This window comes from Sinocyclocheilus grahami, unplaced genomic scaffold (genome assembly GCF_001515645.1).
Source record: "Sinocyclocheilus grahami isolate Dianchi unplaced genomic scaffold, SAMN03320097.WGS_v1.1 scaffold178.1, whole genome shotgun sequence".
Lineage (NCBI taxonomy): Eukaryota > Metazoa > Chordata > Actinopteri > Cypriniformes > Cyprinidae > Sinocyclocheilus > Sinocyclocheilus grahami.
Genome location: NW_015505357.1, coordinates 893,525 through 906,995, shown reverse-complemented (window position 1 = coordinate 906,995; position 13,471 = coordinate 893,525). Strand labels below are relative to the sequence as shown.

At 38.9% G+C, this 13,471-nt stretch overlaps 2 protein-coding genes across 2 annotated transcripts; one reads left to right on the top strand and one right to left on the bottom strand.

Annotated features, from left to right (window-relative positions):
* The first annotated feature begins 1,850 nt into the window (after positions 1-1,850).
* pmelb (premelanosome protein b) lies at positions 1,851-7,495 on the top strand. Its single transcript, XM_016283902.1, has 12 exons — positions 1,851-1,927; positions 2,750-2,863; positions 3,577-3,723; positions 3,863-4,003; positions 4,081-4,242; positions 4,331-4,696; positions 5,768-5,959; positions 6,141-6,272; positions 6,346-6,451; positions 6,534-6,739; positions 6,843-6,936; positions 7,133-7,495. The coding sequence occupies exons 1-12, from the start codon at positions 1,873-1,875 to the stop codon at positions 7,269-7,271; spliced, it is 1,854 nt and encodes a 617-aa protein (XP_016139388.1). The 5' UTR covers positions 1,851-1,872; the 3' UTR covers positions 7,272-7,495.
* A 440-nt stretch (positions 7,496-7,935) lies between these two features.
* On the bottom strand, positions 7,936-11,762 carry LOC107593982 (tubulin alpha-1A chain). The gene is made up of 4 exons (XM_016283901.1): positions 11,629-11,762; positions 9,410-9,632; positions 9,178-9,326; positions 7,936-9,095 (listed from the first exon to the last, which is right to left on the bottom strand). The coding sequence occupies exons 1-4, from the start codon at positions 11,629-11,631 to the stop codon at positions 8,115-8,117; spliced, it is 1,356 nt and encodes a 451-aa protein (XP_016139387.1). The 5' UTR covers positions 11,632-11,762; the 3' UTR covers positions 7,936-8,114.
* Positions 11,763-13,471: the final 1,709 nt, after the last annotated feature.

Below are 13,471 nucleotides of genomic sequence, written 5' to 3'. Positions count from 1 at the left end.
TGATGCACTCCTCGTCCCTGTTTTATCGTTCCCAAGTAGAATTTGAAGGTTTACCACCATGTTTTAGCTTTGTGTTTGCTGGTTTCTAGTTTGGTTCAGTAAGACTGAAGAGAAGGCATTCTGTGGGTCTAATGCAATTCATGTCAGCACTGTTTTTTCGATGTACCTCTCAAGAATATAGCGTTTTATCAAATGTATATACTGTTTTCTGTGTTTTAGTGGTACCACATGAACTCTCAGGTTTTGAATTGAATTGTCGGGGTGTTTCTTGTCAAAAGTTAAGGTTTGCATTTTCGTGAACTCGGTTCCTTTTTATAAATGTGGTTGATGTACAATAATGTTTTATGAGAAACATACTTGTGGGTGTTTTTCTTACCGATTGCAGTGTAAATTGTAATAATGTGACAGACGTTCTACTCATGCTTCTTGCAGTAAATTCCCTTTTCAGATTTTTATACAACAAGTTGACCAGTTTTGCTTCCACCTGATGTCAACACCTTTATGGTTTGCCTTTGAATTCAGTGCTGGAATAAAGAGATACAAGAATAAACAAGGAATGTTAAATGTGGCTACTTAGAACAATTCTGAAAATCGGATTATTTTTTTTGTAAGGATGCCGAAAAGCCAAAAATCTGGGTAAACCAAAAAGTCACAAGAGCTGCCTTAATCCTAATTAACTTTCCATTCCAGACATTTTTGTCTAGCCGTAATGTGTAACTTATTGTTTTATTGACGCCTTAATATGGAACGTTGCCTGAATTAGAGTAAGCCATAATTCAGATTTCACCCCAAAATCTAAAGGAAAAAATAGTAAATTATTTTGCATAAATGTAATGAAGCAAAATTAATGTGCGATTAAGATGTTTTGCATTGTGCACTTACTTTTGATAATTAAGAGCATTTCCCCCCATCCTTAGTCAAATGCAAAAAAACAGATTACTCATATATCAAAGTAATTCACTGAACTACAGTGCAAAAACAAACCCGTTAACCCCTCTGCATTAGTATTCACAAAATGTAGATAATTCTTGCAGTATTTAGTGAATGAGCACTCGGACCTGAACAGACTCTATTGTTCTTCAGCCATCCTTGGTCTCGCATGACTCTGATACTGTACCAGCCGTCTACAGTAAATCCAACACAATTTCCCCCCATTTGCATATAACATAGTTTTTCACTCACATCTCAAAATTAGCATGCATGTTTATTTTTAGGACCAAATCTCAAAATGCATTTGTTAGGCTATTAAAAATGTTCAGATGTAGCAAAAAAAAACAAGATGCTTATGGCCACTGACCCAATTCAGAAGCAAAGCTTTCAAAAGCATCAGATGTCCAGCCACACACAGGTCCACTGATGTAAGCATTCTCTCTAACTACGTTCCTCATTAAAATTAGCTCAGCCTGGAAAAGAGTTTGTAATCTCAATGTGACCCACAAAGTAAAAAAAAAAATAAGCCTCAAGATGGCAAATCAACCATTTTACGCTATTAAACATCAATAAAAAAAGTTATTTGCAGCACTAAGGTTCAGAAATATTATATACATTTTTAAAAAAATTTTACATTTTTAATTTTTTCAAAATGTCTATGGTTCTTTGTATATTTTAAGTAAAAATCAGGTTTTACAAACTGCACATGACTGATCAGGCCAATTAATAAATTAGTTTAATCAAATAGTATAATTCATAATTAATCGACTCTTAATCTGATAACTCTCTTGCACAGCATCACCAGAATTATAGTTTGTGTGCACGCATGCATGGTCTTAAGTGATGGGAGGAGCTTTCAGCCCCAGATGTAGGACGTGTCTATATAAAGAGCGATGCTTCTGAAGCTGAAAGTCGTTAAGGTGCCAACAACAAAGTGACACAATGAAGCTACTTTCAAGAATACTGATACTGACCTGTTTGTCTGTGGCTTTAACAAGTAAGTACATTTTTCAATATTATATATTTATTGTGTTATGTAGCCTAATAATAACTGTATCCAATAGCCACAGCATCATATTCTAGTATATTGTATTTCACTAAACATATATTATGCTTATTGCAGAGTTCTTTTAACTGCATTCAAAAGAACACTGGATGTCAGGAAAGTCAAAACAAAACCGTTAACGATAACAGTTCATTATTTCAGCTAAAACCTGCACTACTAAAATTCCTAAACCCTCAGGCAGATTTAATGATGCATGACAATGTCCTGATCTCCTTGACCTCCTTATAGTCATGCAAAGTTCAGTAACAGTGTGGCACATGCACGAGAATGTCTGGGAATTTCCAAGATCAGTCGTAACATGCCTTAGCTAATCAGATCAAATAAGAAATAATACATTATATAACTTGAAACAAATACAACGTAGACCGAGAGCATTACTGTAATGGTTTTAATACCCATAATGCAATGGTTTTGACAGTTTCAATCATTCATAATTGTAGCATTGCATTCTGATTTTGAGTTATGTTAAACCTATGTGCTCCAAAAGCAAGCCCCTGCTTTATGCAGTAAAGCAAAAGTATGGTCACATGGACAGCTGACCATCACATGCACAGGATTTGGGGTAACACTGCAGAAAGAGTGCTGAATGTTTGATCCGGTCACATGCCCCGCCTCTCAAGCCCTTCACCAATTGTAGACTTCAAAGTTTGTGACTTGGAAAGTTTGTGGAAAATTCCAGTGCCTTTACTCTCAAATTTACAGTTTTCTCTAAATTATTCAATTTAAATTTCCCTTTATTTTCCTCTGCATAAGGACAAGTCGACAGAAGCAACTCGAAATCCAGATTCAATCAATATCAGACATGGAATACAAAACGGTTTCCAGTGTGGAAAGATGGAGACCCACGCTACAAAAACAGCTGGACAGGTAATAAAATGCAGTCATGAAAGAGCCAGATTTTCTACACTGTATGTTTGCATCAACATGTAAAAAAATAAGTTATATTTTCAACTGTAGTCTTAGCTCACTTTTTTCAGTAGCATCTCTGTAGCTCAAAGTCTTGGGTTTGATTTAAAGCGAGTGCATGACCCGATAAAAATGATTATCTTGAATACACTTTGATGAGTTTTTTTATTAATTGAATTAATTCATATGAATCATTTTTGATTAATAATTTGACGTACACTCTTAAAATAATGCCGTTCTATTGGCTTCTTTGGTTCCATGAAGAACCTTTAACATCCTTGGACAAAAAAAAAAATCCTTAATCAGAAAAGATTCTTTAGATTATTAAAATGTTCTTCACACTAAGAATAATTGTTCTTTTAAGATCACTGAAAGGTTCTCTGGGGAACCCAAAACTATTATTCTACACTCTTAAAACTAAATGTTCTTTATTTGCATATGGTTCCATGAAGAATCTTTAGCATCCATGAAACCTTTCCATTGTACAAAAGGTTCTTCAGATTATTGAAATGTTCTCCACACTTCACACAGGTTCTTTTAAAAACCGTTCACTGAAAGGTTCTTCGAGGAACCCAAAATGGTTCTTCTATGGCATCACTGCCCTTTATTTGTGTGTGTAGAGTATGGATAAAAGCATCGGTATATTAAAAAAGCATAAATGTACATTTCTACAGGTGGTCAACTGAAGTTTGATGTGGGAAATGATGCACCCACTTTGACTGGTGCCAAAATCAGCTTCACCATTGACATTGTGTTCCCTCACAACCAGAAGGTCCTGCCAGATGGACAAGTTGTTTGGGCCAAAAACTGCACAATAAATAGTATGTTTCTGTCATCTTCATCTCACTCTATTTACAAAGATGAAATCTATTTACATTCTGCTACCAGCACTATGGCCAGCAAATGTAGTTCTATTAAGCTTAAACATAATGCACAAATATGGCAACTTTTCTAATTTAGGCACACAGTTCCACGAGGGTGAGCCTGTCTATCCTGAGGAGAACTCTGTAGATGAATGGAACGCTGTGTTCCCTAATGCTCCTCTCCTTTCTAGACAAGGGGACAAGCGACCTCCATATGTGTTTGTGTGGAAAACCTGGGGTAAGGAAAGAAGCACTTACTGTACTGTTATATGCAGTTATCTAACGTTCCTGACAATCCTCTATTGTGTTTGACAGGTAAATACTGGCAGGTGTGCGACGGCCCTTCCTCATCTTTAACCATCGGAACTGATGACGTTCCTCTTGGCTCTTACATGATGGATGTTGTCATTTATCACTACAGGCAAAAAGAGAAATTCATCCCTATTGGATATGCATCCACACAGTTCAGTATCACCGGTAAGCATAACTCAGTGTTTATCTTTTAATAACAAGTTATGGTTTTACGGTTTAAGTAATGCAATATATTTAATCCCTGTGTTTCTAGACCAGATTCCCTTTGCGGTTTCCCTAACGCAGGTGAATGACAAAGATGAAGGTGATCGGAAATTCATCCAGAACAGAGCAGTGGCCTTCAGCATCACCCTTCACGACCCCAGCCAATACCTGAGCAAATCAGACGTGACTTTTAACTGGAACTTCGGGGATGGCAGTGGCACGGTCATCTCCAGGGAACTCACCGTCACACATACCTACATTGCAGCTGGAGCTTTCAAGCCCCAAGTTGTCATACAAGCAGCTATTCCGGATTCATCTTGTGCCACTCCACCAAACCTTCCCACTGAGGCCCGTCCCACCACCAACACCCTCACCTCTGAGAGCCCCATCCGCCTGAATGAACACATCACTGCAGGTGCACTGCATGGTTTGGCTGGTTACAGTTGTGAAAATAGTACAAAAGTTGCCTTATTACTAGAATTAACATTTATTTTTTATTTATTTTTTTTGCAATTTTAAAACACATATTTAAAGGGATAGTTCACCTAAAAATGAAAATTCTGTCATTAATTACTCACCCTTATGTCGTTCCAAACCCGTAAGACCTTCGTTCATCTTCGGAACACAATTTAAGATATTTTTGATGAAATCTGAGCGCTTTCAGACCCTCCCATAGACAACAAGGGTCCATACACGATCAAGACGCAGGAAAGTACCAAGATGATTGACAAAGTAGTCCACGTGACATCAGTGGTTCAACTGTAATGTTACGACACTACGAGAATACTTTTTTGCATAAAGAAAACAAAAATAACGACTTTATTCCACATTTTCGTCTCCACTGCGTCACTTGTGAACACAAGCGTATGGCGCTACTAGGCCCGAGTATAAACAAGGCAACGTCAACGTGCAACGTCATCACGCCGGTCATTACAGTTGAACCACTGATGTCACATGGACTAATTTGACGATCATCTTGGTACTTTCCTGCGTCTTGATCGTGTATGGACCCTTGTTGTCTATGGGAGTCTATGGGTTGTCTATTAAATTGTGTTCCGAAGATGAAAGAAGATCTTACGGGTTTGGAACGACATGAGGGTGAGTAATTAATGACAGAATTTTCATTTTTGGGTGAACTATCCCTTTAAGGAGGGAGGGGTCTACTGAGTGTTTTTGTCTTGTTTTCTAGTATAAATATCTACAAATTCTTGAGTCAGGATGCATTTGCTTGACAAGTAAAATTACTTAAAACATTATGACTTGTTTTCTGAAAAACAATATTCAAATTTTGATCGTTTTTGCTTAAAACAAGTAAAAATATCTGCCTATAGGGCAAGAAAAATAAAAAATCTCTCTAAGAACATTTGACTGTTTATTTGGCTATGCCTGTGAGCAATATTAGAGAGCATGACATAGAAAACAATCAAAGCTAATTCCAGCCAGAGTAGAAGTCACAGTGCTTATCATTTACTTCATGATTCAACAGATCATGCTACCAGTAAGTCTTCAGCTCCCATTCAGAAATCCACACCTGCATCTGCAATGAAAACTATTCCACCCGCACCTACAAATGGAGTTCCAACAAGATCCAGCCTTGAGAAGGTCTTTGATCTTAGATCTGCCTCTGAGATGTCTGAAACTATGAATACTGCAACAAAGACAACACTGAGGGCAACTGGTGAGTTGCAGTTACGAGATATTTTGAATGTCAGTTAATGTAATTAATATAAATATAAATTATATACTATGTAAATACATTTACGTAATAATGTTAATTAACTTTATATATTATTAATAAAATATATAATACTAAAAGAATATATTAATATACATTTAAACACACATTTCCCAAACACCAGCCGCTGACAGGGAGGCAACGGCGGAGGAAGACTACATTGAAAACCAGGCCCATGTATCAATAATAAAGCGTCATCCAAATGACTGTGTGATTTACCGCTATGGATCCTTCTCAACTAATATTGAGATTATTGGTGAGATTCCTCCCTTTAACAGCATTCAATTTTATGTTTTATATTGAAGAGTAATGTAAGTTTGTGTTCTCAGAGGGCATTGAGAGTGTGCAGATCGTCCAGGTGGCTGTACCTGATGGTTTTCTGCTAACAGAAATGGAGCAGAATGCTGTTGATTTCACTGTTTCCTGCCAAGGAAGGTGAGATCTGGCAAAAAAAATTGAGCTGGAACCACAGAATACAGCCTGATGGAGAATTCACGACCTTACCTCCTCTTTCTAGCCTCCCCACTGAAGTGTGCACTGTAGTATCAGATGCTGATTGCCATGTGCCAGTTACGACCATCTGCAATGCTGTTAGCCCCTCCTCAGACTGCCAACTCATCCTTCGACACTACTTCAATGACTCTGGGATCTTCTGTGTCAACGTGTCAATGACAAATGATGTCAGTTTGGCATTCACAAATGCTAGGGTTAATATTAACATAGGTGAGTTCATTTATTTACGGTTGAAACATAAAGCATGGTGCTCCAAAATGATAGCAGTGCTGTTCATTCATCTTACATGTCTCTATTTCTCTGCAACATTTAGAAGGTTCCAGGTTGACATCTGCAGGTGCCGCTGCCCTTTTGTTGGGCATCCTGACCATCATATCAGCAATAGTTGCTGTGGCTTTTGCATATAAGTAAGTCATTCCAATACAGCATAATATCCATGCACTGATTTAGTCAGCTGGCATGAATTATTCATGAATTATAATTAATTTTTCAACCTGCTCCTCTAGATTTCCTAAAGCTTAATCAGTAATCAAATTATTGTGAACATTTACTGGTAAAACTGGTTGGAAAGCACTAACTGGCCTTGGTTTTGCAACTTTCTAGGCGTCTTAAAGGGTATCAAAGGCTGACTGAGGATGCTGCTGCATGCCAATCCAAAGACACTGGTGTGAGCTCAATGCCAGTGCTCTTCTGGAACCTGATGAACCAGCAGACGGCAGATCAGAAAAAAGGAGTAGTGTGAATTTTCCTTTAAAACCTTCCAAATTCAAATTTAAAGTTACGTTAACACTATGTTGAATAGCATAAAAGCATCTAACCCTTTTTTTTACTCTTTAATATTTGAATTGAGATTTTGTATACTTTTATACACATATTTGAACCCAAATCCTTTTTCTACAAAGGCATGTTTTTAATTACAATACATAGAGTTCTGTACTGTAATTTTAATTTGAAGGAAAAAAAATTGTCCAGCAAGCATTTTTCAAGCAATTGAATAAAATATCACAAAAGCTGCTATTACTTTCTGGCCTTTTTTCATCTTAGATATTGGTGGCAGATTTTCTGTATTATATATATATATATATAAACATTTAATTAAGACTTTTTACTACAAGACCTTTTGATACCATGACCTGCTTTCCTTCATTCATGCATACCACTGCTGTAACTCATTTGCACCTCCCTAAAAAACAATAATGCCCTAAATACCGACTGCTGAGTGACTACTAATCTACTTTTCCTTCAGCCGAAGTGGTTGGAAGCCAAACCTGTCAAATGCCATCAGTTGACCTGTGGAAACTGGTTAGTAAGCAGATTACTTCTCTTGAATCCCTGGAATTACTTAAAACCGTCAGCTTATATTAACATCCACAAGAAAGATTTTTAAAGAACTGCACACCGACATATTTTTTTTACATCACCATCAATTTATTCAGTCAAAATTTGGCAAGTAAATTCCACAAATAACAACTTATCAAGAATGTGTCTCTAACATTTAGGAGTAGACTTTACACTTGATACCTCATGTATATCGTGTGTAAATTACCGGTCTACTGTTTTTAGTTTTAGACATTTAGTGAACATTTTAATACTCCTCGCCCTCCTCTTCTCCTTCACCCTCAACAGAATCAACACCGACCTCCTCATAATCTTTCTCCAGGGCAGCCATGTCCTCCCTGGCTTCTGAGAACTCGCCCTCCTCCATACCCTCACCCACATACCAGTGCACAAAGGCACGCTTGGCATACATCAGATCAAACTTATGATCGAGACGAGCCCAGGCCTCAGCAATAGCTGTGGTGTTGCTCAGCATGCACACGGCCCTCTGCACTTTAGCGAGATCACCACCTGGAACCACAGTGGGAGGCTGGTAGTTGATGCCAACCTTGAAACCAGTGGGACACCAGTCCACAAACTGGATGGTGCGCTTGGTCTTGATGGTGGCAATTGCGGCGTTCACGTCTTTGGGCACCACGTCACCACGGTACAGCAGGCAGCAAGCCATGTACTTGCCGTGACGTGGGTCGCATTTCACCAACTGATTGGCTGGCTCAAAGCAAGAATTAGTGATTTCAGACACAGAGAGCTGCTCATGGTAAGCCTTCTCTGCAGAGATCACTGGGGCATAGGTAGCCAATGGGAAGTGGATACGAGGATATGGCACCAAGTTGGTCTGGAACTCTGTGAGATCGACATTGAGGGCACCATCAAACCTGAGGGAGGCTGTGATGGAGGACACAATCTGGCCAATGAGCCTGTTGAGGTTGGTGTAAGTAGGACGCTCAATGTCGAGGTTCCTACGGCAGATATCGTAAATGGCCTCATTGTCTACCATGAAGGCGCAGTCAGAGTGCTCTAGGGTAGTGTGGGTGGTCAGGATGGAGTTGTAAGGCTCTACCACAGCGGTGGAGACCTGAGGAGCGGGGTAGATGGAGAACTCTAGCTTGGACTTCTTGCCATAGTCCACAGACAAACGCTCCATCAGCAGAGAGGTGAAGCCAGAACCGGTTCCACCTCCAAAGCTGTGGAACACCAGGAAACCCTGGAGACCTGTACACTGGTCAGCCTGAAAAGAAACAGTTTGGAAATTAACAATTTTTTTGTATTTACAAAAATTTGTATACAAATTTGTGTTTACAACTACCTACCAGTTTGCGAATCCTGTCCAGCACCAGGTCAATAATTTCCTTTCCAATAGTGTAGTGACCACGGGCGTAGTTATTGGCAGCATCTTCCTTTCCAGTGATGAGCTGCTCAGGGTGGAACAGCTGACGGTATGTACCAGTGCGCACCTCATCTGGAAAGATGGTCAGTGTATAGTGAACGGAGCGCTTTGACATAAAGAATTATCATCACTAAAATTAAGTCCCATCCTCTTACCAATGACAGTGGGCTCCAGGTCTACAAACACAGCCCTGGGGACGTGCTTTCCAGCTCCGGTCTCACTGAAGAAGGTGTTGAAGGAGTCATCACCTCCTCCAATGGTCTTGTCGCTGGGCATCTGCCCATCTGGCTGGATGCCGTGCTCAAGACAATAGAGTTCCCAGCAGGCATTGCCAATCTGGACTCCAGCTTGACCAACGTGGATAGAGATGCACTCACGCTGTGCAAAGGAATGGGAAAATCTTTTTTATTAGGTTGTTGGCTCTCAAAACATACACAAAGGCTTCTTTTGCACCATCATTCTGTTAACATTTGCATGTGTTTAATATTTTGGGTACAACAATAGACACAAAACTGACATTGCTTCAGAAATGTACCATAAACGTCTAAAAGTCTTTCTTTGGAATCATAAATGCATTGTAAACACCTGCAAAATGATATTTATCTTAAGGACAGACATACAAGAAGTGAACTGGCATGATAAAGATTTAGTAGGTTACCAAAAAGGAAGAACAAAGAAAGCAGTCAGTTCTCTTTATTCAAAGGGAATGAGGCAGCAGAATGGGAACAAGGCAGATGCCCCACCCACACAGTACAGGCTTGCCAGACCGTGCCTGACTAGCCGTTGAAAGAGAACAATAAAAATGTTGACAGAAATCCACCTTTTCCCATTTATGTCATCTCAACGGTCTACATAAGACTATGGATTTCAATAAAGGAACAATATTTATTTTAAGTAGGTTTTTAGAAGCAGAAACTGAATTTTCTCAATGGCTGTAACACCATTTGAAGGGAATCCAGAATGCTGCTTGATGAATATGGGTTTTTAAATGAAAATTTTTCTTTATTTTCATATTTGGTCACCACTAATATTTAGATGCACTGTTCCCTAAGAGACAGCGTGATGAAAAAAGACAGGTCCCAGAAATTGAATAAAAACAAATTTTGCAAAATAATGAAATGCATGAAAGCATTTAATGTAAAATCTCAATGGAGACAATAACAGCTGTGGAACAGAACAGGAATAGAAATCCAATCATCTGCTGCACAGGCCAGACATGAGCTTCTGCAGACAGCTGCAGTCCCCACCCAGTTTACTTCTCGTGTGGATGGGAGGAGGGGTGCATGCAAATTTCAAGAAAATTCTATGTCAATCTCTGATGACAGAGAGCTTGTGACAAAAAAAAATCCATCTATGCATTTTTTTTAAGATATTAAGTCACATTTACTAACTATAATACATTGTGATTTTAATTAAGCTGCCATTTTTTATTTAATATTAATATTATATTATTATATCGTGTATATATAGCCTAATATTTGAGATAGAGATAATGCATACTATTTTGGCTATAATTTCCAACCCGATCTCATGAAAGTGCGTATAAATAATAGGCCAAATAAAAACGAAAACTCGTGGTATTGATACGCAAAAATGGACTTTGGCGTGTATATGCTACGCGACGGGTAGGTTTAGGGTTGTGGGGTATATGCGTATCACATGCACGCCAACAAATTTCGTATCATATGCACGCGAAAACTGCGTATTATAAGCACGCCAAACACATGCGTATCATATGCACGCCAAAGTCCATTTTTGCGTATCAATACCACGAGTTTTCGTTTTAATTTGGCGTACTATACGCATTTTCATGAGACCGGGCTCATAATTTCACATGCATATGTCAAAAAATATTTCATCATGTAAGGTGGTTTTGGAGATGCACCTTCAAAACAGGTGTACTACTAAATGTAATTGATGTGAAATGTTTCACTATTTAATAATGTGCATCATTAAAAACTCATGATCGTGTCATTTATAAAAGCATTTGAAAAACAGCGCATATTCTGAAGGCACCGTTATGGATGGGTGAATGAATGAATGGATGGATGGATGAATATAATCCTGTAGGCGTTTGCAAAGGCATTTATAAACTGAATGCATGTAGTACGAATAGTATTTTTAAATGTATCATTCTGTGCATTACAATATCTAAGATTACTTGTTAAAAAAAATCTTTCGCGGCGTTACGTTGTTGCAATGTCGCGAGTTTGCCTCCATTTTAAGCAAAGGACGCGCGCTGAATGACAAAGAAAAGCCGCTCGAGCTGCTTAGAAAAAACAACAGACAAGGATTAAACGACACGCACATTTATGGCCGAAAACCTTTGGCGCGTCGTTAATTTGAAAAGCAAAAAAAAAAAAATTCTACTGACCATTGTTCTGGAAGGGATGGAGCGATGAGGCGAATATCAGCAGGCAGGAATTTTCTTTATTGTTGGGAGTATACTGTGAGTACCTACACTGTCCAAGATTGAGGCAGTCAGTTGAGGATGAAGAGGAGGAGCTAGAAAGAGCCTGACGTCGAAACGAGGAAGGGAGATAAAACGCAGCCGGTAGTGACCGATATAAATCAGGGCAATGCACATCTGATATCTCTTTACCGACATTTGACGTTTTGGTATTCATCCCATAATGTGGTGGATATTGAAACCTGTTATCATCTTTACGTTTGTACACGTTTCCTTTCACGCAAGCAATCAAAACACACGATATGGGAACATTTCGTTTAATCACCAAAACAAAAGAGTATGTTCTTCTTTCGCTTTAATCATTTAAATAATCAGTTAATTTGATCGCGGATAATGTAAGATTCATGTTTCGAATCACCCTTAAGGCCTGTTCTTGATCTGGCCCACCTCAGCCCCTATAATCAGTAGCTAGGCTATACAGTTTAATGGAATTTTGTAGTTAAACATTTAGTGTAAATTAACTGTTTAGCGTAAATGCATGTATGCCACCTTTGAGCAGCAATAAACAGTCTGTTTAAAGATGCCTAAACAGGATGAAATACAGTGAGTGAGTCTGGTAAATCGTGAATTAGCTGTCATCATCAAAACTCGTGCAGCCAGCCGCGCTGGAGAAACTGCGACAACCGTAACCCGCGTCTGCTCGCGAATCGCTCTTGCGGTAGTCTAATTTGATAGCATAGGCTAGCTACACTGCTTCATGTCAGACGCTGATTGATCTGTGCAAATCGAACACAACTTTATGCGCTCTTCAGGTTCCAATTAATTATCCATTAACGGTTTAAATAAATAAGTTCGTTAAGAAAACTGAGGGAGCAATGCCCCCTTTTGCCCCCCTTAGGGCCGGGCCTGCGCCTAAATACCACTTCAGAAGCGCTTCTGATGTGCCTCCTTTGCAGAGTAAATTAAAGGCATAGTTCACCCAAAATGAAAATCAAAATGAAAATTTACTCACCCTCATGTCGTTCCAAACCCGTAAGACCTCCGTTCATCTTTGGAACACAAATTAAGATATCTTTGATGGAATCTGAAAGCTCTCTGACCCTCCCTTAGACAGCAAGGGTCCTTATATGATCAAGGTCCAGAAACGTAGCAAGGAGATCGGTAAAATAATCCATGTGACATCAGGGGTTCAAGTTCAACCGTGATTTTACAAAGCTACGAGAATCCATTTTTTGTGTGTGGAAAAGAAGAAGAAAAAAAAAGACTTTATTCAACAATTCGTCTCCTCCACGTTGGCGCTAGGGTGACATGGAGGAGACAAATTGTTGAATAAAGTCATTATTTTTCTTCTTTTGCGCACAAAAAGTATTCTCGTAGCTTTGTAAAATCACGGTTGAACCCCTGATGTCACATGGATTATTTTACCGACTAAATTTCTGGACCTTGATCATGTAAGGACCCTTGCTAGGCATAGCAATGGGGCAGGCAAGGCAGGCAAATGCCTAGGGTTCAGTTTTGTATGTAATGGCAAAGTGATTATATTTCGTTTCGTTTTTTATTAAGTTAATTTAGAAAAACGTTTCGAGCATTTTTTTTGTTCGTTAAATACACGTTTTTGTTTTTTAAAGTAATGACCAAGCGGCCAGCGGCAGCTATGTTTGATCAATTTAGCCTTCTCAAATTCATTGACTGTTTTGTTTGAAGCGTGCATTTCTGTGGTAAGAGCACATGTTATGACGATTATGACATGTTATTATCTCGTTATGACGAGCACTAGCAAAGCGTTTAAGGATGTGTGCATCAGTGT

Coding starts and splice junctions, on each gene's coding strand:
- pmelb (XM_016283902.1), top strand. CDS start 1,873: ATGAAGCTACTTTCAAGAATACTGATACTGACCTGTTTGTCTGTGGCT. Junction 4,004..4,080: donor GTTTGTGTGGAAAACCTGGG/GTAAGGAAAGAA, acceptor TGTGTTTGACAG/GTAAATACTGGCAGGTGTGC. Junction 6,452..6,533: donor ACTGTTTCCTGCCAAGGAAG/GTGAGATCTGGC, acceptor TCCTCTTTCTAG/CCTCCCCACTGAAGTGTGCA.
- LOC107593982 (XM_016283901.1), bottom strand. Junction 9,327..9,409: donor CCTGGAGCCCACTGTCATTG/GTAAGAGGATGG, acceptor CCATCTTTCCAG/ATGAGGTGCGCACTGGTACA. Junction 9,096..9,177: donor TGGACAGGATTCGCAAACTG/GTAGGTAGTTGT, acceptor GTTTCTTTTCAG/GCTGACCAGTGTACAGGTCT.